Source organism: Sciurus vulgaris (assembly GCF_902686455.1).
Source record: "Sciurus vulgaris genome assembly, chromosome: 7".
Classification (NCBI taxonomy): Eukaryota; Metazoa; Chordata; class Mammalia; order Rodentia; family Sciuridae; genus Sciurus; species Sciurus vulgaris.
The window spans coordinates 121,570,483-121,595,788 of NC_136467.1; the positions used below are offsets into that span (position 1 = coordinate 121,570,483).

The 25,306-nt window shown below is 47.4% G+C and overlaps 2 protein-coding genes across 7 annotated transcripts in view; both read right to left on the minus strand.

Moving 5' to 3' along the window:
• Positions 1-5,948, minus strand: part of LOC306666609 (colipase-like protein 2) — a 48,504-nt gene extending 42,556 nt beyond the window's left edge. For 3 of the 4 annotated variants that reach the window (XM_079148790.1, XM_079148789.1, XM_079148791.1), the window contains exons 1-2: positions 5,860-5,948; positions 5,027-5,170 (exon numbers count right to left, since the gene is read on the minus strand). In XM_079148790.1, the coding sequence (XP_079004916.1) occupies positions 5,027-5,170; positions 5,860-5,931 (216 nt within the window). In that variant the 5' untranslated portion in view covers positions 5,932-5,948. Of the gene's footprint in view, positions 1-3,680; positions 3,876-5,026; positions 5,171-5,859 lie in introns of those variants that run through there. The other variant, XM_079148792.1, reaches the window with a different exon arrangement.
• A 9,855-nt stretch (positions 5,949-15,803) lies between these two features.
• The window catches only part of ARMC12 (armadillo repeat containing 12), a 32,484-nt gene continuing 22,981 nt past the window's right edge, over positions 15,804-25,306 (minus strand). For 2 of the 3 annotated variants that reach the window (XM_079148785.1, XM_079148787.1), the window contains exons 4-6: positions 17,866-18,039; positions 17,665-17,736; positions 15,804-16,679 (exon numbers count right to left, since the gene is read on the minus strand). In XM_079148785.1, coding sequence (XP_079004911.1) covers positions 16,347-16,679; positions 17,665-17,736; positions 17,866-18,039 — 579 coding nt within the window. In that variant the 3' untranslated portion in view covers positions 15,804-16,346. The remainder of the gene's footprint in view (positions 16,680-17,664; positions 17,737-17,865; positions 18,040-25,306) is intronic. The other variant, XM_079148786.1, reaches the window with a different exon arrangement.

Sequence of the window (25,306 nt, forward strand, 5' to 3'; positions counted from 1 at the left end):
ACTTCACTCCAGGAGGAAAAAACTCACAATTTTGTTTTGTTTATTTTCAATCTTCATGAAAATTTCACCATTTTTACCTCTTGCTGCAAAGCAAGCCCTGACTTGGTGATAGGTCTAGATACGAACAGCTGTTCACCTGAGTAGCATCAGCAACTCCACCACATTTCCAACAGCGATTCAACTGGGCTCTCCACAAGCCTTGCTGGGAAGTTGGGGACACGGGCTCCCCTTTCACATCTGCTCCCTGTCTTGTGTAGGTCAAGAGGGAGCTACATACCAGTACCCCATTGGCTCCGCCTGGGCTCCAAACTTTTCTGGTTTGTCAGAACAATATTGAAAGTGTTGAGGCAGCAAGTTGTTCCCAATATACATTCTCCTCCTTTATTCTTTAAAAATAGAAACTCTAAGTTCAAGTTGGGCACAGGGAGGCTCAAATGGAAGACCATGGCTTTCTTTTTTTAAGTCTTGAGGTGTTGGGGCTTGAACCCAGGGCCCTGTGCATGCTACACCCTTAGCCCAGAGGTTCAAATGAAAACTACATTTCCCAGCATCTTTTGCAGCTAGCTAGTCATGTGACTAAGGCTTGTTCAACAGAATGCAAGTGAAAATAATTTATGCCTCTTCTTTATCATGCCCTTACACAGAAGGGTGAGCTTGCTTTCCCTTATCTTTTCTTCTGAGTGTGAACACAGTATGTCCATGAGCCATCTCTGATCAAGTGGAGGAAGAAAACATCCTATGGTAAAGTTTCCCAACTAGTGTGTCTGGGGATGTCATCCTCTCAGTCCTCAGGACAGCCTCTTCAGGGGTCCCCGAACCCTTCTCGTTCTTCCCCAAGGCACTATGCAGATAAGGTGACCGGACTTACAATGGTTCCACTCAAATTTTTCAACTGCACAATGGTGCCAAAGCACACTCTACAACCATTTTGTTTCAGTCTCAGGACAGTATTCGACAAGTTACACGAGGTCTTCAACACTATTACAAAATAGGCCTTATGGGCCAGGCACTGCATGCCTGCAATACCAGTGACTCAGGAGGCTGAGGCAGGAGGATCACAAGTTTGAGGCCAGCCTGGGCAAATTAGTGAGACTTGTCTCATAATAAATAGGGCTGGGAATGTAGCTCAGTGGTAGAATGTTTGCCTGGCATGTACAAAACCCTGGGTTCAGTCCTCAGTACCACAAAAAGGAGACAACCTGTGTCAAACTGTAAGTCAGTGTCAGTGTTCTAAGCACATTTAAAGTAGGTTAAGCTAGAATGTTCTCTAGGCTATGTATTAAATGAACTTTCAACTTATGACACTTTCGACATATAATGTGTTTATTGGGATGTAATCCCATCATAAATCAAGGAGTATCTGTATCATCGTGGTCTACGTGTGCTCCGTTGTGAGGGATGGAGCGGGAGCAGCAGGTGGCTGAGCATGAAGGTGGAAGGAGGTGGAAGCAGGGCCACCCACCCCCTGCAGAGCCTCCTCCAGACTGTCCTCGAACTCATTTCAGCCCTCACTTGGGTGTTCTTGTTTCTGCAGTTACAAATTTGTATCCTGAAACACACAGGTTTGCGTTTGGAAGGGCTTTTAATGTCTATCCATAGGGAGACAGTGAAGTGAAATATTGTCCAACTGTGTAAAAATAATTAAGGCAGTAATTCACATTTTTGAAAAGAGTTTGGTACCATGGGGGATGATCAAGATACAATGACAGGAGAAAAAGCAAGACCTCACTTCTGTGCGAGGTGAAAGATCTTTGAGCTGCACTATGGTGATGTCAAATGAGGGTGGTGCTCTGCTTTGAATGGGACCCCCCCCAAAGTGTGTTGGAAACTTACTCCCCAATGCAACAGTGTTGCGAGGTGAGGCCTAAGAACAGGTGACTGGGTCCTGAGCTCATGAATGCTGTCATCTCGAGAGGGGATAGTAGGGATAGTAACTGAGAGTGGGCTTGTTGTAAAAGTGAGTTCAGCCCTCTCTTGCTCTCATCCTCGCACAGGAACTCTCTTGTACTTCTGCCTTCCACCATGGGATGACACAGGAAAGAGGCCCTCACCAGATGCCAAGCAGATGTCAGGACCACATCCTAGGGCTTCCCAGGCTCCAAAACCATGTAAATCTCTTTTCTTTCTTTCTTTTTTTTGATACTGGGGATTGAACCCAGGGGTGCTTAACCACTGAGCCACATCCCCAGCTCTTTTTAATTTTTGTTTTGAGACAGGGTCTCACTAAGTTGCTGAGGCTGTCTTTGAATTTGGGATCCTCCTGCTTCAGCCTCCTGAGTCACTAAGATTACAGTCATGCACCATCGTGCCCAGTAAACCAGGCAAATCTCTTTCTTTTGTAAATTACCCAGTGTGTGGTATTCTGATATAGCAGCACAATACTAATCAAGGTGGCAAGTGGGTCCATAGCACAGTGCTGCCGTAGCACAGAGCCCAGGAGAATGATTGCAGACGTGCACTGAGGTTGGGGCTCTTCATTGGGATCTGGCCATGAAAGCAGGTGGAGGGCTGAGTCCTGAACAGGTTGGTGCCCTGCTGGCCTTGGGAACACCAGGTAAAACCTGCATCCACTCCTGCTATACAAACCCAGGCTAAGCCAACCAGCAGAGGCCACGACAATGAGTGGTCCAGGGGAACTAACTCAGCCTGATTAGGATCAACCTTAGGATGTTTGCTGAGAATTGGGAAACAGATGCTTGCTTTCTCTTAAAGGCAGGGTATGGATGTGTGAGGTGGAACTGAGGTTAAGAGCCTGGAGACTCAGTACCCTAACTGCAAAATAGAGATCATTACAGTATCTACAACATAAAACCTTGTTGTGACAATAAGATGAATTAATTTAGTTAAAGTATAGTAGTCTAGCAGGGCACAGTAAATAAAATATTTAAAAGGGCTGGGGATGTGGCTCAGTGGTTAAGTGCCCTGGGTTCAATCCCCTATACAAAAAAAAAAAAAAGGAGGAGGAGGAGGAACAATAGTTGGGAACAGAATAAATACTCAGTAAATCTCAACTGTTAATTAGGTGAAACCTGGAACTTCCACCATTGCTAGGCTACTGGGGTTGGAGTTGCTGGATTCAGCCTGACCTGAAGCCTCCCTTGACGCTGGACTTCTATTTCTGACTACCAATAAATCCCCTCATCATCCGAACCAATTTGGGTTGGTTTTTCAAATGATATACTTGCAGCAGAAAAAATCCACCTTGATACCCTAATGTTGTGACCTCAAGCAATTCATGAGCCTCCGTGAGCCTCAAGTTTTCATCTACATCATGGAACTGATAATACCTGACAGTGTGGAGACATCAATGCACCAGGTTCCTGAGCCTCCCAGGCATGCACATTTTTGCATTGGTATTTCTCTGCATGTTCTCACAAGCATTTCCCCAATGACCTCCACCCTTCTGCTCTCCCCTACAGAAAATGCAGGTACCCCCTCTCCGTCCCTCCCCATCACACCTCCAGCCAGGGGCACCCCGTATATGCTCTCTAGGCACACTCTTCAACCTACCCCTCCCATGAAGCTCTCCATCCCAAGAGTTGGTCCCCTCTCCCACCCATCTCCCTGTCCCCAAGCCCCAAGAGATGTTCTTTCATAGTCACAGAGTTTCCTTTTGCCTTCCCTGGACTGGGACTGTTCCCATAGGACCCCTCCCCCAGAAAGTGCAGACAGAGGCCCAAGCCAGAAAGTGACTTTAATGTCTCAGGAGCTGAATTTGGAGCAAGTTGGGGGTGCCCAGGGCCTCTGGCCCCAAGGACCTGACCAGCCTGCATCCTCCTCTAAATCAAGTGGCACCGGCGGGGACACATCATGTCCTTGGATGAGCAGGTCAAGCCCATTTTGCAGGGGCAGATGATGTTGGTGGCTCCCTTGGTCTGTGGGGAGCAGGAGGAGAGCTGCAGTCGCTGGGATGCAGGAAGGAAGGGCGCCTAGACTCTGGGGAGCAGGAGCAAGGGCGCGAGGCCCGGAGTGAGAGGCAGCTCACGACTGTGCCACCCAAGGCAAGATCGGGGCCTCTGTGCTCAGCATCTTCAACTGTCAAGTGGGGAACATAGAGCGTCACACCTCATAGGGCCAATGTGAGGATTAAGGGACACCAAATTTATCAAGTGACCCTGATAAAAAGACTCTCTGGACACTTCAGCTCTAAGGTTGGGCCACAGTAGAGGCCTGGCCATGTCCTTCCAGCACTGGCAGCTCCCCAGACAGGGACACGGAGGCCAGGCCCATCCTCCCCCTAGAGAGGTTTGGGCCGGGGCCAGATGACCAGGAACAGGGCACTCTGCTGCCTGCATTTCTACCAGATAAAGGCAACCATGCTTGACCAAGCACTGCCCTGCCAGGACCACAGACTCTTCCCAACAACCACATGGGGAAGGGACCTTAGTCCCAGGCTTGGGACAGTCCCTTAGTCACCAGTTTGGCTGTGGTGAGGATTGGGAAGAGGTCCCAGAATTATCAAAGGACTCAGGGATTCAGGAAAAGAAGACATTGAGCCTCAGAAAGCAGAAGTAACCTGTTTGAGGCACAAAGACAGGAGATGGGAAAACTAAGATCTAAGCTTGATTCAACTCCAGCCCCTGCAGCACTCTGCACGTCTCAAGAAGCTAGGTCACTGTGGCAGGGAGATGGGGATAGATCAGGGGAGGACTTTTCCTGCCCACCTTGCCTCAGGAATGTGAGGGTAGAGATATTCATTCACTCAACAAATGTTTGTTGAGCACCTACTATGGAAAGGCACTAAGTTTGGGGTTAGGGTTTCTCAGAAGAATGTGACCCAATCTTTGCCCTTGATGAGCTCTCACCATGGAAGGCATGGCGATGGCTGCCGTGTGCAGGTTATGAGCCCAGGTGTGGGTGCTGGAAAGAGGAAGGCTTCTTTGCAGGATGAGTAGCAGTTTGTCAAGTGGAGAAGGGGGAGAAAGGCGCTCCAGGAAGATGGTGCGACAGCCGTGTGTTTTGTGTTTTAAACCCTCCCCACCATTCCCTACTTGCCCAAAGTAGCTGCCCCAGCCCAGAGCCTCACCTGGGGCAGGCACGCCATGTTTTTTCTGGCCTTGGCAGCACAGAAGGCTCCCCCGAGGTTTAAGTCCATGAGGCAGCAGTCACTGAAGCATTCAGAGTGATGAGAACACCTGTCCCCGTTGGTCTGTGAGGACAGGCAGGATGTCTGCCAGGCTGGGGGACAGTCCCTTAGCCACTAGCTTTTTGGCTGTGCGGGAGGATCAGGGAGAGTCCCCACATTGCCAAAGAACCCAGGGATCCATGAGGAGAAGCCATGAGATGGTCACCCCCAGGTCCCACTCCCCAAGGCACCACAGCCCTCCCTGCAGAACTCGGGGCGTGGAGAGTGGGGGATGGCAGTTTCCCCTCTGCCTCTTCTTTCCCGGGCTCCCCGCCACTCACACACTCGTGCGTGGCTCCCAAAGGTGCCCTGTGCTGGGAAGGGGGCAGACACTCAAGATCACACTTTAGAAGGGGGCGAGCAGGAAAAAAGGGGAGAGGAGGAGGAGGCAGGGAAGAAAGCCACCGGCCTGGAAGGGCCACTAAGCCTTGGAGGGAGGTGAGAAACCGGGCTGGGAGGGTTTGGGGAGGGTTCAGCGCTGAGACAGCCTGAAGGGGGCTCGGGGACGCGGGTCACCGGGCCAATTCCCCGCCTCCAGGGCCGCCAGGGAAAGGTGAAACCGGGCGTGGAAGCGCGTTCGGGAACCGAAGCTCACCGCCTGGGCCTAAGTGCCCCAAGGCGGGAGGCCCGGGCCCGCTCCGCCGCCAAAGCTGCCCCGGTCTTCCGGTGCGCGGCCGGGGCCTCGCGCCCACCGGTCCATCAGGCGGCACGTTGGGGACGCTCGGTGGGCTCACCTTTTTACGCCCCAGCAGCCTGCCCCAGCAAGAAAGCAGGAGGGCCACCAGGAGCGCGACCGCGGCGGCCATGCCCGGGTGGCGGCGGAGTGGGCGGGACCCGAAGCCCGCGATCCAGCCCGTCCAGCCACGTGACCCGGCGCCCGGCCGCGCGGTGGTGGTCACAGCCTGTCCCACCGGAGGCGACCGTCGCTGGCCTCCCGGCTCAGCTGCCGGAAGCCTATGGAAGGGACGGAGGGAGAGCGGCTTGGGCAGGCAGGGTTTGGGAGTAGGGCTTCCATATGTGCTGCTGCTTCCAAACGAAAGCTTTAAGTTGTAAAACAAAACTTTATTATTTTTAATTACACAGTGGCTTGGCGCGACAACGATTTCTTTACCATTGGTATAAAGTCTGTTTTGGAGCAGTAGACCCTTCTCCCATCCTGCAGCCAGGCCACCTGGAGGACTGGACTCTAGGGTCACTAAAGATGGAATCTTGGCGCATTGGCACACACGCGGGTCATCGCAGCAACTTGGGAGGCTGAGGCAGGAGGATCTCAAGTTCGAAGCCACATCAGCAACTTAGGCCCTAAGCAACTTTGTGAGACCCTGTCTCAAAATAAAAACAAAACCCAGAAAGGGCTGGGAATGTAGCTGAGTGGTTAAGCACCCTGGGTAAATCTCTAGTAAGAGAGAGGCAGAGGGAGAGAGCAGGTAAGGGGAGGAAATACCTAGACTCATAACCAGTCTCAGCCAGGTGTGACATCTGCGTTGTCCACTCATGGACCATTGGCCAGAAATGACCCTAGACTTCTGCCAGAGAGGCTAGGAAATTCAAGGGACTCTTGGGATATTTATTGTATGTCATTGTTCCTGCTGTGTAACTCTTATCTCCGTTTCACAGAGGAGGAACCTGAAGGCCCAGGGTAATTTGCCCAAGTAACATGATTGAACAGCAGTCAGACATAAATCCAGAGCATTCTAGCTGCTGAATTCAAGCTCCTCCCCTGTTCTCTACTGCCTTGGGCAGTCAGAAGGCTTTGTCCCAGTAAAGGGATTGCTGTCATTATTGTAGTCCCTGCCTCCAGAGGTTATGGTCTAAACTCTCCAGCTAAGTGCCCTGCCCCCTTCTTTGGCTAGTTTCCTATCTAAGCAGCCCAGCCTGTCTCCCTGCTCTGCTGTGAACTGGTGAGGAACAGTGGGGCTAATGGTTCTCTGCGTTGTTTTGCCACCTTCCTTGGCCCAAGCCCTGTAGTGTGAGGTGGGAAATCGTTGGCTGCTTAGACAGGGACAGATGTGAGTGTGGGAGCCAGCAACTGTGTGTCAGGGTTGGCAGCTGGGTTTCTTGCTGTGGGAACCAGGGACCCCGGGAAGTCCACCGAACGCCTGGGGTAGGGGATGAAGCTCCTGAGGTCTGAATATTGTGTGCATGTCTCTTTTCTTTTCTTCTCTCTCTGTCTCAGTCAGAGAGCTGAAGTTTTCCTCAGAGATTACTGGTTTGGAACCTTCATTTTATGGGGAGGAACTGAGGTCCAGAGAGGAAAAGGACTGGCATGGTGACTCAGCCAGTGAGTAGCAGGGCCAGGCCTGGCTAGACCCCAGACTCCCGACTCCAAGACTCCACGCCCTGTGTTCATTCTCCTGAACCAACAGCCTGTCTCACAGGCACCCGTGAGGTCTTTACAGGGTGTGGGTGGAGGGTGGGAGCTAGATCATCAGGGTCTCCAGGGCCAGAGGATCCACCTAACTTGTGAGAGTGGCTGCAGCTCTGCCCTTTGTCCAGGGCCCAAAGCTGACCCCCCTGGAGTTCCAAGAGGAGGACGGGAGTCAGTGCCAAGCAGGGGAACACTGTACTGATGACCTTGGTTGTAGGTAGGTAGCTGGGGGTGGGCAGGAATGGGAGAAAGGGGACAAGGGGGGTGGCAGCCGTAAAAGGGCCCTTGTGACCAGCAACTGACCCAGAGGACTCACAGCCACTTCGAGAACCTACCATAAGAGCCCCCCTCCTGGGCATGGGTGGGGCTGTGCCCATCTTAGGAAGGTGGACGCACTACTCAGCCCTCCGATGATACTGCCGGTCTTCCCCGCAGTCCAGAAGGCCCAGCGCTGTCTCCCGTAGGTTTATGAGCACATATTATGCTCACACATGCCCCCACAAGCTTCTCCAAGGGTCAGTTAGCTGTTATATGACCTTCTGCCAGTGGCACTAGGCCAGAGAGGACAAAGTGACCCAAGCATGCAGGCACATGCCCTCAGTTTTCAGGCAGCAGCTGTGCAAGTGCCAGGTCTGAAGAGATGGCCCCTGCCGCTGAAGCCCCTGCCCGCTACCTAACAAAAGTCCAAAACCTAAGCATTTTGGTCCCTGGCTGCCTTTTCTGCGCCTCTCTCTGGCCTGTACCTCACTTTCTCTTGCTATAATCGCCATCCCTGTCTCACTGTACTTCTGTTTCTGCGTAGGGGAAATTGCCCCGATGTTAGTCATGACACCCAAGGGCTGAGGATCATTCCACAGTTGACTCGGCCTCCAGCAGGCCTCCTCCTTCCCTGCTCCTCATCTCACTTATGCTTCCCTACATTTAAAATTTTTTTTTTTAGTTTTCAATGGATCTTTTATTTTATTTATTTATATGTGGTGCTGAGTATTGATCCCAGGGCCTCACACATGCCAGGCAAGGGCTCAACCACTGAGCCACAACCCAGCCCCACTTCCCTACATTTTTAATAGTGCCTTCCATGACAATATTATCAGTGGTATTTAGCCAGCTTTTTTGCTGCTGTGACATAAAGACCTGACAAGAACAATTTCAGGGGAGGAAGAGTTTATTTGGGGGCTCATGGTTTCAGAGATCTCAATCCATAGATAGCAGATTCTATTCCTCTGAGCTCAAGGTGAGGCAGACCATCATGGCAGAAGAGGGTGGTGGAGGGAAGCAGCTCACATGATGATCAGAGAGCAAAGAGAGAGTCTTGGCTCTTCAGATACAGAATATCTACCCCAAAGCCCCGCACCCAGACACCCTCCTCCTCCAGCCACACCCTACCTGCCTTCAATTACCACTCAGTTAATTCCATCAGGGGATTAATCCACTGATTGGGTTAAGGCTCTCATAACTAAATCATTTCTTCTCTGAACCTTCTTGCATTGTCTCACACATGAGTTTTTGGTGGTCGCCTCACATGGATGCCGTAACAAGTGGTCTACAGCAAGATGAAAAAAGTAGGGTTAATATACTTCATTTTCCTAAATATAAATGTATTTAACTGAAATCATATCTGTCCTACTTTTTCAGTGTTATAATGTGTTCATTTTTAAATTTTTTTTAGTTTTAGATGAGCACGATATTTTATTTATTCATTTTTTTACGTGGTGCTGAAGATAGAGCCCAGTGCCTCACACATGCTAGGCAAGCGCTCAGCCCCAGCCCCTATAATGTGTTCTTATAGGATAATGGCAATAATGCAGCAGTTTTGTTTTATTTTCCATGTTTATAATTGGCCAATATATTAAATATTTTTACACAAATTCTGTTGGTCAAACAATTCTAGAAGTTTCCTCAGTCTACAAAACCCAGAATCAAGTTCTGCTGGGAAACTGGCCTGGTGGAAGGACCCAGGGTGGGAAGTGCTTGGAGGTGAAGGGCGGAGGCACCAAGCTCCTGTGCAGAGTGCTTCCCACAGTCCCGGGTCCCAGCAAGAGTGGTGGCACCCGCTAGCCAAGCCTTGAGGGGACCTGGAACCTGGGTAAGTGGAGACCGAGGCGTCCGGGCCAGGCTCAGGGTGAGCAAAGGTTTGGAGGTAGAAATGGGCAGAGCAGGTGGAGAGAACTGCAAGGTGGGGTGTCTGCTCACAGGGGTGGTGAGTGGAGACCCAGGGCAGTTATTGCTCTGGGGAAATTGGGGACCATGAGAGGATCCCCAGTTGAGATGGCTCTTCAGGGGAAGACTGGTGAAGGCAGCACCGAGTCAGGGGTCCAGGGTGAGGATGGGGTTGTGTTGTTCTGTCTTTGAGAACAGGAGGGTGTCCTGAAAAATGGAGCGGTGACGCATGCCCACTTCCGGTCAGCCTCACCCACCCACCCCCACAGACGTGCTGACCTGGGGACAAGGCTCAGAACACACAGCTGTCGCTTCACCTCCTTCCAGGATGGGCAGAGGCTCCCAGCTCAGTTTGGGAGGCCTGCCTGAGGGAAAGAGAGCGCTGGTCATGGCCTCTTCCCAGTCCACACTGATCGTGAGACCATGGGGCATCAACCTGGAGCGTGGAGGCACAGATTTGCTTGCACCCGTGACCTGAGCCTCAGCTTCTCCCACCCAGTGAGTCTGAGCCACACTGGCACCCAGGGGCTTTGGCAATGAAAGCCTCTGGCTCACCTCAAGGAGCTGTGAGAATCTCTACTTCTATAGCTGCAAGTCAGAGAAAGCCAATCCAAACTAATTTATTTTTAAAAATTAAAACCCAAGGGACTACAGGTGTCACCCAGTGGTAGAGTGCTTGCCAAGCATGTGTGAAGCCCTGGGTTCAATCCCCAGCACCAAAAGAATAAATAAATAAATCCCTGAAAGGAACATCATTGTGTCAGTAGCTACGTGAAACCAGGAGCCCAAAGACAGACACACTGATAACGGGGGACTTTCTCCTCAACTTTGGCCTTCCTGGAGGCCTCCTTTCGTCTCTGGCAGGGAGACTGGCTTTCTGTGAATGGGGCAGGAGTGGGGCCAAATTTGCATAAAACTCCAAGCATCCCTGCCCTTCAGCACTATAGAAAACCCTAGAAGACCATGGGGTCCTGGGACTTTTATTGGCAGAACTTCATGGAGCCTGCCCAGGGCAGGTTCCCAAAGATAGGGGAGATAGGGGTCATTGGCTCCTGAGGACCAGGAAGTGACAGAATTAGAGATATCCATAACATCCCAAGTCACCATACACTGAGGATTGTTCTATCTAAATAGTAACTGGATTTAGGAACAGTTCCTGTTATGATTTAGGAATGAGGTAGCACCCAAAAGCTCATGTGTAAGACAATGCAAGAAAGGTTCGAGGTAAAATGATCAGGTTCTGAGAGTCATAACCTAATCAACACAATCATCCTTTTGAATGGGTTAACTAGGTGGCAACTGTAGGCAGTTAGGATGTGACTGGTGGAGGTGGGTCCCTGGGGGCATGCGTTTGGGATTTACATTTTGTCCCTGGTGAGTGGAGTCTCTGTTTCCTGATTGCCATGTCCTGAGCTGCTTTCCTGCATCATACCCTTCTGCTCTGATGTTCTGCCTCACCTTGGGCTCAGAGCAATGGAGCCAGCCATCTAGGGACTGAGACCGCTGAAACCATGAGTCCCAAATAAACTTCTCCTTCTCTAAACTCGTTCTTGTTATGTCTTTTGGTCACAGCAACAAAAAACTGACTAAAACAGTTTCCCAGGGCAAAAGCACGCCATCGCTGTGATCCCTTAACCAGGGGCGGTGGGGTGACACTAAAGGAAGGGTGTTTGGAAACGTGCACCCTCTGCTCCCCACCCTGGGAACCTTAAGCTACATTCCACAGGCCAATGGATTTTAGTCACTTTTAAAATAAATGTTTTTATTTCAAAGGTAATGCATGCTTTTAGAAAAAGATAATTTTATGCTTTTTTATAGGAAGCATTTGGAAAATATAGAAATATATACTAGAAAATATAAAATTCATGAAAGAGAGAGAGATGCTATAAAACTCTATTTTGGATACCAGAAGTAAATTATTAAATCCTTTCATTACAGTAAAGAGTCTGTCTGCCGCAGTTTCCCACCCCCTCCACCCACTCCCCCTCCTTCCCCTTCACCTGCACAGATGGATTTCATAGGCAGATTAAGATAAAGATGCACAGAACCATTAACAAAAGGGCACATTAATATGCTTAAAAATGTTAGCCTAGTCACAACATTTTAAATGTGCAATTTAGGGGAAGGCAACTAAGAAGATTAAACAAGTCTAAAGATCTGTCTTATGTTTATAAAAATATATAACTATTTCTTATTACTTTAGAATAGCTCTTGTTTGTAGTAAGGCTATTAACTCAGTCACTTTTTTACTACAACCAACAGTAAAAGATACATTTTACCAATACTTATTATTGGCATCGATTTCAGTTCATTGGTGCCCATGATGCACTAGTTCAATATTTTAGTTACCACCAATGTTAACCCATGCACACATGTGTGCATGTGTACATAGATGCATATGCAATGTGCAGACAGGTATGTGGAACTTAAGTTTCACCAAGCAGTATTTATATTTACCATGTGTGATCTGCTCTGAGATTTCCTATTCTACCCTCTTTCATCTTTTGTAAAAGCTGGTCAGGATCCCCCAAATATCTCTGCCCTCCCTTGAGTCCATACAGATCAGGTCTTAGGCAGTGCAGATGATCAGCAAAACTAAGCCACGCCTGGAGGCCCAGGTGCGAGTGTGTCATGGGAGAACAAGGCATGTACTGCACTGTCAGTACCTATGAACTGTCCTCCTGGTCCAGCCTGAGGCCTCTCTCCGTCTCACTCACTGTTCCTCTTTATCTTCTGCTCACCAACCATGGATTCAGAGGACACCTTTCTCATTCTGTTTACATGTGTGTTTGGCGGCCCCCTCAAAATGTAGAGAAATGTGGCACATGCCTATAGTCCCAGGGACTTAGAAGGCTGAGGCAGGAAGATCACAAGTTCAAAGTCAGCCTGGGCAACTTTGCCAGACCCGGTTCAAAAAGGTTGGGGAAATAGCTCAGTGATAGAGTACCCCAGGGTTCAATCCCCAGTTCCAGGAAAAAAAAATTGTAGAGAAATAAACCAAATGACAGCACCATCATGTGAACTACACACCATAAGCCAGAAGTTACTGTAGATGGTCTGAAGTCTACATCGCCACTTATCTTAATTTCTAATGCTTCTTTTCAAAGGTGCTAAAAACTGAAATCTGCAAGTGGGAAAGTTTCCATACTTTATACTTAGAATAATTAATCATTCAAAAAAATTTTTTTAAAAAGAAAAGGCATTTCAGCTTTTGCCCTGCTCTCTCTTGGGTGACTGACCCTGGGGAGGTAGCTGCTATGGCCTGAGGACTCTCCAACATCCTTGTGGAGATGCCCACGTGTGCAGAAACAGAGGCCTCCTGCCAACAGCCAGCACCAACTTGCCAGCCACACAAGTGAGTCAGATGAAGCGGATCCTCCAGCCCCAGTGAAGCCTTCAGATAACAGTAGCCTGGGCAAAATGTGGACTATCCACAGTTGGATGAAGCCAGACCATACAGCCATGGTGCTTCCAAATTCCTGTGAGAAATAGCAAATGCTTATTGAGATTTTACAGTCATTCATCACTTAATAATGGGGATCTGTTCTGAGAAATGTGTCATGAGGCCATTGCATCATTTTGGGAATAACGTAGAGTGGACTTACACAAACCTAGATGGTATAGTCCATTGCACACCTGGGCTGCATGGTATAATTTATTGCTCCTAGGCATGTTACCACACTGAATAGTGTAGGCCATACCTACACAGTGGTAAGTATGTGTGTGTCCAGACGGAAAAGGTACAGCAAAAATACATTATTTTTTTTTAAATTCCACACCTGTATAGAGCACCATTATGGTTTGGGTGTGAGGTGTCCCCCAGAAGTTCACATGTGAGATGATGCAAGAAGGTTTGGAAGAGAAATGATTGGGCTATATCCTTAACTTATCAGTGAATTAAACCTTGATGGGATTAACTGAGTGCTAACTGGAGGCAGGCAGGGTGGGGTGAGGCTGGAGGAGGTGGTTCATTGGGAGCGGGGTTATAGGGTCTATATTTGTATCTGGGAAGTGGAGTCCTGGCTCTCTCTATGCTTCCTGATCACCATATGAGCCGCTTCCCTCTGTCGCACTCCTCCGCCATAGTGTTCTGCCTCGCCTTGAGCTCCAAGGAATGGAGCCGGCCTTCTATGGACTAAGACCTATGAAAATGTGAGCCTTCAAATAAACTTTTCCTCCTCTATAGACGTTCTGATCTGGTTCTTTAGTCACACAGCGAAAAAGCTGAAAAAAACAAGCACTTGCCATGAATGGAGTGTGCAGGTTTGTAAATTTCTTGGGGTGAGTCAGTGAGTGAATGAGCAGGCCTAGGGCATGACTGCCCACTACCGTAGACTTTATAAAGTATCTTTTTCTTTCTTCAATAATCAATTCACCTTAACTGACTGAAATGTTTTTGCTTTGTATATGTTTACATTTTTTCATTTTTAAATGTTTACATTGTTTACATTTTTAAATATTTTTACATGTACAATATCACTTAGCTTAAAACAAAGACATTGATAGCTATAAAATATTTTCCTTTTACGTCCCTATTTCTTCAACTTTTCTGTATTTTACAGTTAACTTTTTAACATTTTTTTTGTTGTTGTTAAAAACAGAGACAAAGACACAGACCTTAGCTTAGACCCACACAGGGTCAGGATTATCAGTATCACTGTTCCACCTCTGCATCTTGTCCCACTGGAAGGTCTTCAGGGAATGACATGCATGGAGCTGTTCAATCTTAACTGACCCCTAAGAATCAGAGGTATTTAGAGCCTTCCCAACTTCTATGGCTCCAGGTTTAGAATCCACAATCCACTTTCATGTGGTTCAGGTCAAAGAATGGGAAAGGAAAGAAGCTCATAGAAGGTTCTATTCCTTATTTCTGCCCCAGCTCTGCATGTGACCTAGAATGGGTCGCTGTTCCTCTTTGCATTTGTTCTCCTTTCAGTAAAAGGCCGTGGTTGTTCCTGGACTAGGTTGTAGTTTTCAAGTCCTGCTTTGGCAGAACATCGGGGGTTCCGGGAACGTAGCTGGAGCGACATGATCTGCTTCCTAAACTGAGGAACAGCAGACTGTGAATAGCTTCACTTTTAGGTTTTTCTCCTGTAGCAGTTTCTTCCACAGTAGGGACCACTACTGTTGGGTTCCCAGCAAGGACTCACAGACACACTGTGAATGAACACGTGGAGACGCAAAAAAGTGTCAACCTGAAGATGGATGACAACACTCAGTCGGCTGTACCATCTTCTTGTTTCTGGAGACTTCATGGTTACGGTTTTTGTATTATTCACACTGTCGCTCTGGTTTGCAAGGCAACGTTCCATTTCAGGATGCTTCATAAAGAACTCTAAGAGACTGGTCCCCTTGCCCACCAGTGCCTGTAACCTGCAAAGATTAGAGAAACACTGGACCCCACATACCCAGGATGCTTCAGTGCTAATCTCTCACTTTCTCAGTGATGATGTCCTAGCTCTTCAGAGTCCAATCTTTGGACTGCATGCAGAACACTGTGCCTTACAGTAACTCACATAATCTCCACACCACCCTCCCAACCGCCTCAGAGATAGGTACTATTTTCCTATTCGTTTTACAGACAAGGGGGTGAGGTTCAAATAGGGTTAACAGCTCACCCGAGGTCACAGAGTAAGGAAATGAGTCAAACTGAAACCTAACAGTCTAACTCCAGAACTCACATTTACCCACTATGCCTGAGGTTCTCTTGCCATGAATGTTGTCACCAGATATTTTCAATTCTTTCTTGGGCATGTGGTAAAATTGAGCTTCCCTACCCACTTTTGACAATCAAATGAGCACAAGTGCTAAGCATCATTTCTGGTGGAATTTCTACGAGCCACCACATTCCCTTTTCCCTCTTTAATGGTTGAAGAAATACAACAAAGGAGTCTCCTTCAACCTGGGCTCCTGAGTAACCATGTGGAGCAGATTCCTGACCTTCTATCCCCAGCAGGCCTCCAATGGGATATGGTATAAATAAAACACATTTGAGGGTTGTTTGTTACTGTGGCATATCCTCATCCATCCTGATTAATTCAGTGCCACATAGATTGTCTTCTGTTGATTATCTTTGGTCTTAGTCCCCAAGTCTGCTGTATTAGTCAGATTTTTCACTACCAAAATAAAGTAGCCATTATGAAGAAAAGGGTTTCTTAAGCTCACAGTTTTGGAGGTTCAAAGTCCACAATCAGGTAGGACCCCACTGATTGAGCCTCTGATGAGGACCTATCAAGAGATGGGGGTCATATCATGGTAGAAGCATGTGTGTAAGGAAGCATCACATTGCCAAACAAGAAGACAGAAAGAGACTGGGTCCTCCAATCCCTTCTGAGGGCAACTTCAATGATCCAAGAACCTCCCATGAGGCCCATGTCTTAAAGGTCCACACGATCTCCCAATAACATTATTCTGGACCCAACTCCAACCTGTGAACACAAGCTACGGCACCCGCCTTCTCTCAGCTTCCTGAAAGCACTGGCTCCATATTCAGATTTGAAAGGCAGCAAGAGTCAGTCTCCTAAACCCAGCAGAGCTGTGTTTTGAGAGATTTGCCCATGTTGTGCCATGCTCTGGGCAGAGGTCACACTGAACAAAATCTCTACCCAGCCCTGGAAGTCCACAGATAGAAAATCAAGCTCTAAGAAGCCCCTGAGCTTCTCTCTCATACTCATTTATTGATTCTCCTTAATTTTATTCCCCACTTTTAAAGTAGGAATGACAGGGATGGAAGGAGGTGGCCCTGGTTCCCAAGTCCTGGGGACACTGCAAGCTGACTATGACCTTGCAGGCCTGGATCTGAACCTCCTCCTCAGGGTGAATGACCAGGGAAAGCAGCCGGTCTGCCAGTCGTGACTCGTCCCCAAAGAGGGCTTCATGCAGGGACTGTTCATTGTAATGCCATTTCACAGCTCGGTAGTGGGGTGCATTCTGGCCCTCACTCAGCCGCTCAGCAAATACCAGTACCTCGAACAGCAGACTTCCTGGCTGTGTGGACTGGAACAGGTTCAGGAAGTTGGAGTGCACCTTTGACATGGGAATGGAGAGAGAATGAGCGAAACTCCAGGCAAATTCTAAAATTCTTATTCTTTCATCCTATTGTCTCAATTCTCCAATATACCTAGGTTTCAGACTCAATGGTTTAAGAATTTTTTTAGTTTTCCTTTTGTTATCATCTTCTAATGTAATTACATTGTGGTCATAAAACATGAATGATATGATAATAATATGGATTCTAGGAAATTTGTTCAGAAAAACTTTAAGGCTTAGTGTGTGGTTAATTTTCCTAAATATTTTTGTGTGTGCAGTTAATAATTGTAGAGTTCTAGGTGTGTCTAATGATCTAAACTTATTTGTGTTATTCACATAAGTATATCCTTACTCACTTTAGTTTTTTATCTAACAATTGCTGATAGAGTTGTTTAAAATCCTCCAAATCTCTCACTGTGATGGTCGGCTTGTTAATTTCTCCTTAGAATTTCATGCAGTTTTGCCATTTATATTTTGAGATTATGTTATTAGGTGCATACAAGTTTAGAATTACTTCATCCTTCTGCTGAACTGAATCACTGATTATTATGTAGTAACCCCTTTCTATTCCTAATGATGCTTTCTGCCATAAATCACTTTCCCCTAATATTAAAATACTTTAAAATACCTACATTGACTTTAATTTTCTGTGTTCCTCACAGAGTTTAGAAAAACCCTCAAAGGGGCTGGGAGGTAGCTCAGTGGCAAAGTATTTGCCTCGTATTCGCAAAGCCCTGGGTTCAATCCCCAGTTCCAAAAAAAGAAAAAGAAAATCTCTCAAGGGAAAATACCCTTCTCAACAGAATGGATTCTCATTCTACTGGGTGAACACAAAAGGAGGACGTTTTTAGTACCTCTAGTGGAGAGGCAGGAGGAGAAACAAGACAATTCATCAGGGCTGAGTTTGTCTGGAGAGCATAATGTTTCCCTTCCTTCTACCTGAGTTGGCACCCATCAGCCCCTCTTCAGTTTCTTTTCTCACCTGGCAGTTGAGAATGTCATAGAGAAGGTCACTTTTCTGTGCCAGGTAGCTCAGCAGTCGCACGGCTTGTACCTGAGTAAAGGAAAGGATAAAGCATGAGAAGGGAGATGACCCAGGGCCTCAGGAGGGAAGACCTAACCCTCTGCTCTTCCCTCTAGGTGCTGGCCAAGAGGGCAAGGCCTCAGTCATGTCCGCAGGCACCTGTGCCAGATTACAGTCTGACTGCAGGATTTCCATCAAGGCGGGCATCACCCGCCGCAGCTGGGGATGCACATAGTCAGGCTGCGGAAGGTTGTTGAGGAGTCTGAGGCCGGAAATGTGAAGCTCTGTGTCCCAGACGGTGGAGATCAGTTCTAGCACTTTGATGGAGTGTTCCTGAAATGGGAGGGAAGAGATGGGTCTGCTTTCACCTGGTGCTTCCCACCATTATCCCAGCCTCGTCTGCATGTATCACTGCTCCTACCCAGAACCTCTGCGCCAAACCAGTCAGTTCTCTCTAACTTGGATCCTAAACTTCATTTGACTTAGCCCAGTACTCCCACCTCCTTGAAGTTCTTTCTTCATCTGGCTTTACTTCACTCTCCATTCCTAGTTCTTCTGCCTACCTCCTCTTCTCTAGCTATGTCACTAGCGAGATGGTCCAGACTCAGTATTCAGTACAGTCCACATGCAGATGACTTCCAGGGTCACACCTCTCACTCAAACTCCTCCCCTGAGCTCCAGACTCCCATATCCAGCTGCCAACTCAGCTTTTCTCCCTGGATGACTAGCAGACCTCTCCAAGTTAGCACCTGGTGTCTTCCGGCTGATCAAGTCAAAATTCTGCAGTATCCTTGACCCTTTCTCTCTCACACCCCTTTTCCAATCCTTCAGAAAATTCTGTTAGTTCTACCTTCACAATCTGTCAAAAATCAAAGCCAGGAGCAGTGGTGCACACCTGTAATCCCACGGCTCAGGAGGCTGAGACAGAAGGATCTCGAGTTCAGAGCCAGCCTCAGCAAAAGCAAGGCACTAAGCAACTCAGTGAGACCCTGTCTCTAAAGAAGATACAAAATAGGGCTGGGGATGTGGCTCAGTGAGTTCAATCTGAACCTGAGTTCAATCTCTGGTACCAAAAAAAAAAATCTGTCAAAAATCAAACCACTCACCACCCCCACTTATACCATCCTCTCCCAAGCCACCGTCCTCTCTCACCTGGATTCCTGCAATAGCCTCTTGTCTCCCTACTTCCATCCCCGCAGCCCTGCATCTATTTTCAGAACAGCAGGCATGTTAGACACGACTCTTCTCTCCTCAGGAGCCCCTATTTCACAAGGCACGGTGGCACATGCCTGTAATCCCAGCAGTTCAGGAGGCTGAGGCAGGAGGATCGTATGTTTGAGGCTAGCCTCAGCAACTTAGCAAGGCCCAAAGCAACTCGGTGAGACCCTGTCTCTAAATAAAATATTAAAAGGGCTGGGGACGTGGCTCAGTGGCTAAGCACCCCTGGGTCCAATCCCTGGTACAAAAAAAAAAAAGAGCTCCCATTCATTCAGGGCAAAAGTAAAGTCCTTACAGTGGCATACAGTCCCACCGGATCTGCTCTTCTCTCCCCATCATTTTTTAAAATACTTTTTTAGTTGTAGATGGACACAATATCTTTATTTATTTATTTTTATGTGGTGCTGAGGATGGAACCCAGTGCCTCCCATGTGCTAGGCAAGTGCTCCGCCACTGAGCCCCAGCCTCAGCCCCAGCCCCCCATTATTTCTTTGACCTCGTCTTGGGTTTCTCCTTTGCTCCGTTTCCCCCATAGCTAATGGCCTCTTAGCTATTCCTTGGACATGCCTTTTACACACCTGTCTGAGGGTGGTTGCAGACACTGTTCCCTCTGCTTTTCCCCCAACCACTCAGAACTCATGCTCCTTCAAGACTCTGCTTCGGTGTCACCTCCTCAGGGAGGCCTTCCCTAACCAGCCCCGCCCCCCACTCCGCTCCCTCTTTGTTTCTCCGCGTTATCACAGGCAACACACTTCTTATTTCTAAATAATTCCAAGTTGTTTATAATCAATAAATCTTTATTTTGAGATAATTATAAATTCACAAAAACCTGCAAAAACTGTAGAGAGGACCCCTGTGCTCTTCACAGTTTCCCTCGACGGTTACATCTCACCCGACTCTAGTGCCGCGTAAATTGGTATTGGCACAATGTGTATGCCTAGTTCTATGTCACCGTATCACAGGAACAGATCTGTGATGGCCACTGGGGTCCACGGATGGTCCCATCATAACTGTCCTGTCACCACAACCCTCTCCCTCAAGGGGCCACCGCCACCCACTTTCCCAGTCCAAACCTGGCAAACGCTACTTTGTTTTCCATCTCCATAATTATTTTGCGATTGTGTAAATGGAATCTTACTTTGTGTGACCTTTTGAGATTGGCTCTTTTTCATTCAGTATAATGCCCCAAGTTGTGTGTATCAATATTTCATTCCTTGGTTGTTATCAAGAATACAAGCAACAATAGGTGTTGGCGAGGATGTGGGGGAAAAGGTACACTCACACATTGCTGGTGGGACTGAAAACTGGTGCAGCCACTCTGGAAAGCAGTGTGGAGATTCCTCAGAAAACGTGGACTGGACCCACCATTTGACCCAGCTATCCCACTCCTTGGTTTTACCCAAAGGACTTAAAATCAGCATCCTACAGAGATACAGCCACATCAATGTTCATAGCAGTTCAATTCACAATAGCCAGATTGTGGAACCAACCTAGATGCCCTTAACAGATGAATGGATAAAGAAACTGTGGTTCATATACACAATGGAATATTGCTCAGCCTTAAAGAAGAATGAAATTATGGCATTTGCAGGTGAATGGATGGAACTGGAGAAGATCATGCTAAGTGAAATAAGCCAATCCCAAATAACCAAAGGCCAAATGTTTTCTCTGATAAGTGGATGCTGATCCATAGTGGGGAATGGGTAGGGAAGAATGAAGAAATTTTGGATCGTACAGAGGGGAGCGAGGGGAGGAATTGGGTGGGTGGAGATGGGAAGGACCATAGATTGAGACAGACAGTATTACCCTATATACATGTATGAAAAAAATTTTTTTGAAAAAATAGTTATCACTGTCAGAAAAAAGTTAATGAAGAAGATTGACTTAGGGGAGATCCAAGATGGTGGACTAGAGGGAAGCTGCCTTCCTTGTCGCTCCATAACTTGGGTTTCAAGCAGAGGATATCTGTTTCTCTGTGAGGCAGTCTTTGCTGCTTGTCAATCCTCTGCCGTTTACCCCATTTGTCCACTGCGATCACCTGCAGTTTGCCAGCATATAGACACCTTTTTGAGTGCAGATTGCTCACTGTCAGGCACCTAACATCCACCATTTGCCTGCATGCCTGCCTCTTGCCTGCCCATCACCTGCCTTTTACCTACTCTACACCCATTGCCTGAGGTCCACATGCTGATCATCCACTGGTAGCCTGCAGACTGCCAGTGAATTGACAGCTACCTGCCGTTGCCTGGAAGTTCACTGTCACAGTACCAACAGGTTTGGTTACACATGGCTGCTGCCATTTTGAGACAACAGCCAGGACCTGAAGGAACCCCCAGCCAGACTGACCAAGCCCCGTCTCCAGGACCCCTCAGCCCAACCAACCACACCCTGCCTCCAGGATCCCTGGACCACCCACACCCCTAGCTTCAGCTCCTCCTTTGCCAACACATTTGGAATCCAGTGTGGCCATCTTGGATTATCCTGGAAGTGGAAGCTTCCATCATTAGGTGGGGCAAATAACATCCTGAGACACCTGCTGGAGACTGGAACCTCATTGTCAGGTACCTCTCATGCATCAGGCTACTGAAGACTGGGAGGTTTGAATACTATATGACTGTTGTAGTGTAGATTTTTTTTTTCCTTTTTTCTTTTTGAAAATTTTTAAGTGCTTATTTCTTTACTTTTCTTGCTCTATTTTCCTTTTGTTTACCTGTTTCCTCAGAGTCTGTCTCCCTCTTCTCATACTAACAACCAACTGCTTTTGATTACACTTTCACTCTTTCTACAATCTAGAACTTCTATATACTCTTTTCCTATCCCATTAACAGCTACATCCTATACCCCTCCCCATCTTCTTTGTCCTCCATTACAAACTGCAGGCCTTATTGCAAATCTATTTGTTATACTGTAGATAATAATTGAACTCATCCTCTGTTTATTATGACAATATTGTTAATGTCTTCATAGGGACTATTTGGTTTAGGGCTGCATATTGTCTGTACTGGGTTCTGCTAATATTGATCTCCCCCTTAAAGAAGAGGGTTTGGAAACCTATAGGGCCACTATAAGCCTATAGGGGGGAAACTGCAATACCCCAGATGTGCACTGCTAGAGGGGAAGATACATGAACAACATGAAAAAACAAGGGAAGAAAATGTTCCAAACAAACATAGATTCTATATTAATAGAATCTAGTGACAGCATGGTAGAAGAAATGTCAGAAAAGGAGTTCAGATTATACATAACTAAAATGATTTGTGAAGCAAAGGATGAGATCAGATAGCAAATGCAGGCAATGAATGATGACTCCAATAAGCAGTTGAAAGAGCAATTGCAGGAAGCAAAAGATCATTTCAACAAAGAGATAGAGATTCTCAAAAAACCAAACAGGAATCCTTGAAATGAAGGAAACAATTAACCAAATAAAAAACTCAATGTAAAGCATCATCAAAAGACTAGACCACTTGGAAGACAGAACCTCAGACAATGAAGACAAAATATTTAATCTTGAAAATAAAGTTGCCCAAACAGAGAAGATGGTAAGAAATCATGAACAGAATGTCCAAGAACTAAGGGACATCATGAAAAGCCCAAATTTAAGAATTATGGGGATTGAGGAAGGCACAGAGATACAAACCAAAGGAATGAACAACCTATTCAATGAAATAATATCAGAAAATTTCAAAAACCTGAAGAATGAAATGGAAAATCAAATACAAGAGGCTTACAGAACACCAAATGCACAAAATCACAACAGATCCACACCAAGGCACATTATAATGAAAATGCCTAACATTCAAAATAAAGATAGGATTTTGAAGACTGCGAAAGAAAAGCATCAGATTACATATAGGGGGAAACCAATATGGATATCAGTGAATTTCTCAGCCCAGACCCTAAAAGCTAGAAGGCCTGGAACAACATATTTCAAACTCTGAAAGAACATGTTTGCCAATCAAGAATCCTATACCCAGCAAAACTAACCTTCAGATTTGAAGATGAAATAAAATCCTTCCATGATAAACAAAAGTTAAAAGGGGAGGTTTCAAGATGGCAGACTAGAGAGTGGCTGCATTTCAGGTTGCTCCAGGACTCAGGATTCAAAAGAGGAGATATTGAGAGACTTGGGACCAACTCAAAGCAGCTGGGTGAGTCTCTCCCGTTGGGGAGGCGTCCCAGATGGGGCGGTAGTCCTGGAACGCAGGGAATTTTGTGAAGTAGAGCTGCCCGGCGAGACACCCCTCCCCCCGCTGGAGCAGTGAACTCGGACAACTGGGAGCATCATAGAGGAGGCCGCTCAGCACAGCGCTGGGACTCGGAGCAACCACTGGGGCTCCAGGCAGCGGCCCAGAGGAGGGGCTGCGAGGAGAGTTGTTTGGACTCAGAGAAACCACTCCTGAACACCGAGGCCTGCCCGCAGGAGGAGGAGGAGGAAAAGCGTGGCTGCTTGGATTCGGAGTGACTATACCAGAGCTACGGGCGGTTGCCGGAGGAGGAGCTGTGTGGCGAGCTGTTTGGACTTAAAGTGACCATTCCTGAACACCGGGTCCTGCCCGGAGGAGGAGGAGGAGGAGGAGCATGGCAGGTCACTTGGACTCGCAGTGACTGCGTTGCAGCTCCAGGCGGCTGCTCAGAGGAGGAGGCGAGTGGTGAGTTGTTTGGAATCAAAGCGACCACTCCTGAACACCGGGGGGCTGCCTGGAGGAGGAGCGCGGTGGGTCACATGGACTCAGAGCAACTCAGAGTGACTCAGAGTGACCACTCCTGAACACCCGGGGGGCTACCTAGAGGAGGAAGAGGAACGGGGCGGGTCACTTGGACTCGGAGTAACTGTCCAGGGCTATGGGCGGTTGGCAGGAGGAGGAGGCTCGCAGTGAGTTGCTTGGACTCCTAGTGACCGCACCGGAACAGTGGGCGGCTGTCTGGAGGAAGAGGCGTGTGGCAGGTCTCTGGGACTCGGAGTGATTGTACAGGGCTCCAGGTGGCTGCTCAGAGGAGGGGCCGCATAGCCAGGTGATTAGGTGCAGAGCAGGGTCCCGGGACCTAGGAGGCTTCTTGGTGGAAGAGCCGCACAGAGACACGCTTAGGGGCGGAGCGAAGGTTCCAGGACTGCGGGTAGATTCTCTGAGGAGGGGCAGCCTAAGGAGACTCGTCTGCGAAGGGTGAGGCTCCCAAGCTCAGGAGGTAGGTCCGGGCCCCTGGGAATGTAGCAGAGGAAGGCAGCCTAGCCCAGGCGGTAGCAGTAGATTGAGGGGAACCTCTAGGAGGGTTGACCAGCGAGACCTCCACACCAGGTGAGTCTTCCCTGCCGGCTGAGGTTTTCCCACAAGGATGGTAAAATCAGAGACACAGGCCCAAACAGGCCTTGCCTCAGCCCGCAGCCTAGTTCCCCTTTGGATGACCATTGGTCAACAAGTGGAGGTACCTCTGCCCAATAGCAGGGAATATACCCCACCTGAAGGCCACCACCCCTACAGAGGCAGCTTCCTTGTGGAGCACCACACTATCAACTTCCTCTAAGACTTCAGCCTACTGAAGGCTAAGAGGGGATATACTAGAAATCTTCAGGGACATTGTAAGTCAATAGAGGAAATCTGCAATATCTCAGTGGTCCACTGATACCTGAACAATATGAGAAAAGGGAAGAAAATGCCCCAAACAAATCTAGATGTTACATCAATAAAACCCAGTGACAGCATGGCAGAAGAAATGACAGAAAAGGAGTTCAGAATGTACATAATTAAAATGATCAGGGAAGCAAATGATGAGATGAAAGAGCAAATGCAGGTACTGAATGATGAGATGAAAGAGCAAATGCAGGCATTGAATGATCGCACCAATTGACAGTTAAAGAGCAACTACAGGAAGCAAAAGATCATTTCAATAAAGAGTTAGAGATATTGAAAAAAAAAAAAAACAGAAATCCTTGAAATGAAGGAAACAATAAACCAAATTAAGAACTCCATAGAAAGCATATCCAGTAGAATAGAACACCTGGAAGACAGAACCTCAGACATTGAAGACAAAATATTTAACCTTGAAAACAAAGTTGAACAAACAGAGAAGATGGTAAGAAATCATGAACAGAATCTACAAGAACTATGGGATATCATGAAAAGGCCAAATTTAAGAATTATTGGAATTGAGGAAGGCTTAGAGAAACAAACCAAAGGAATGAACAATCTATTCAATGAAATAATATCAGAAAATTTCCCAAATCTGAAGAATGAAATGGAAAATCAAGTTCAAGAGGCTTATAGGACTCCAAATACACAAAATTACAACAGACCCACACCAAGGCACATTATAATGAAAATACCTAACATACAAAATAAAGACAGAATTTTAAAGGCTGTGAGAGAAAAGAACCAAATTACATTCA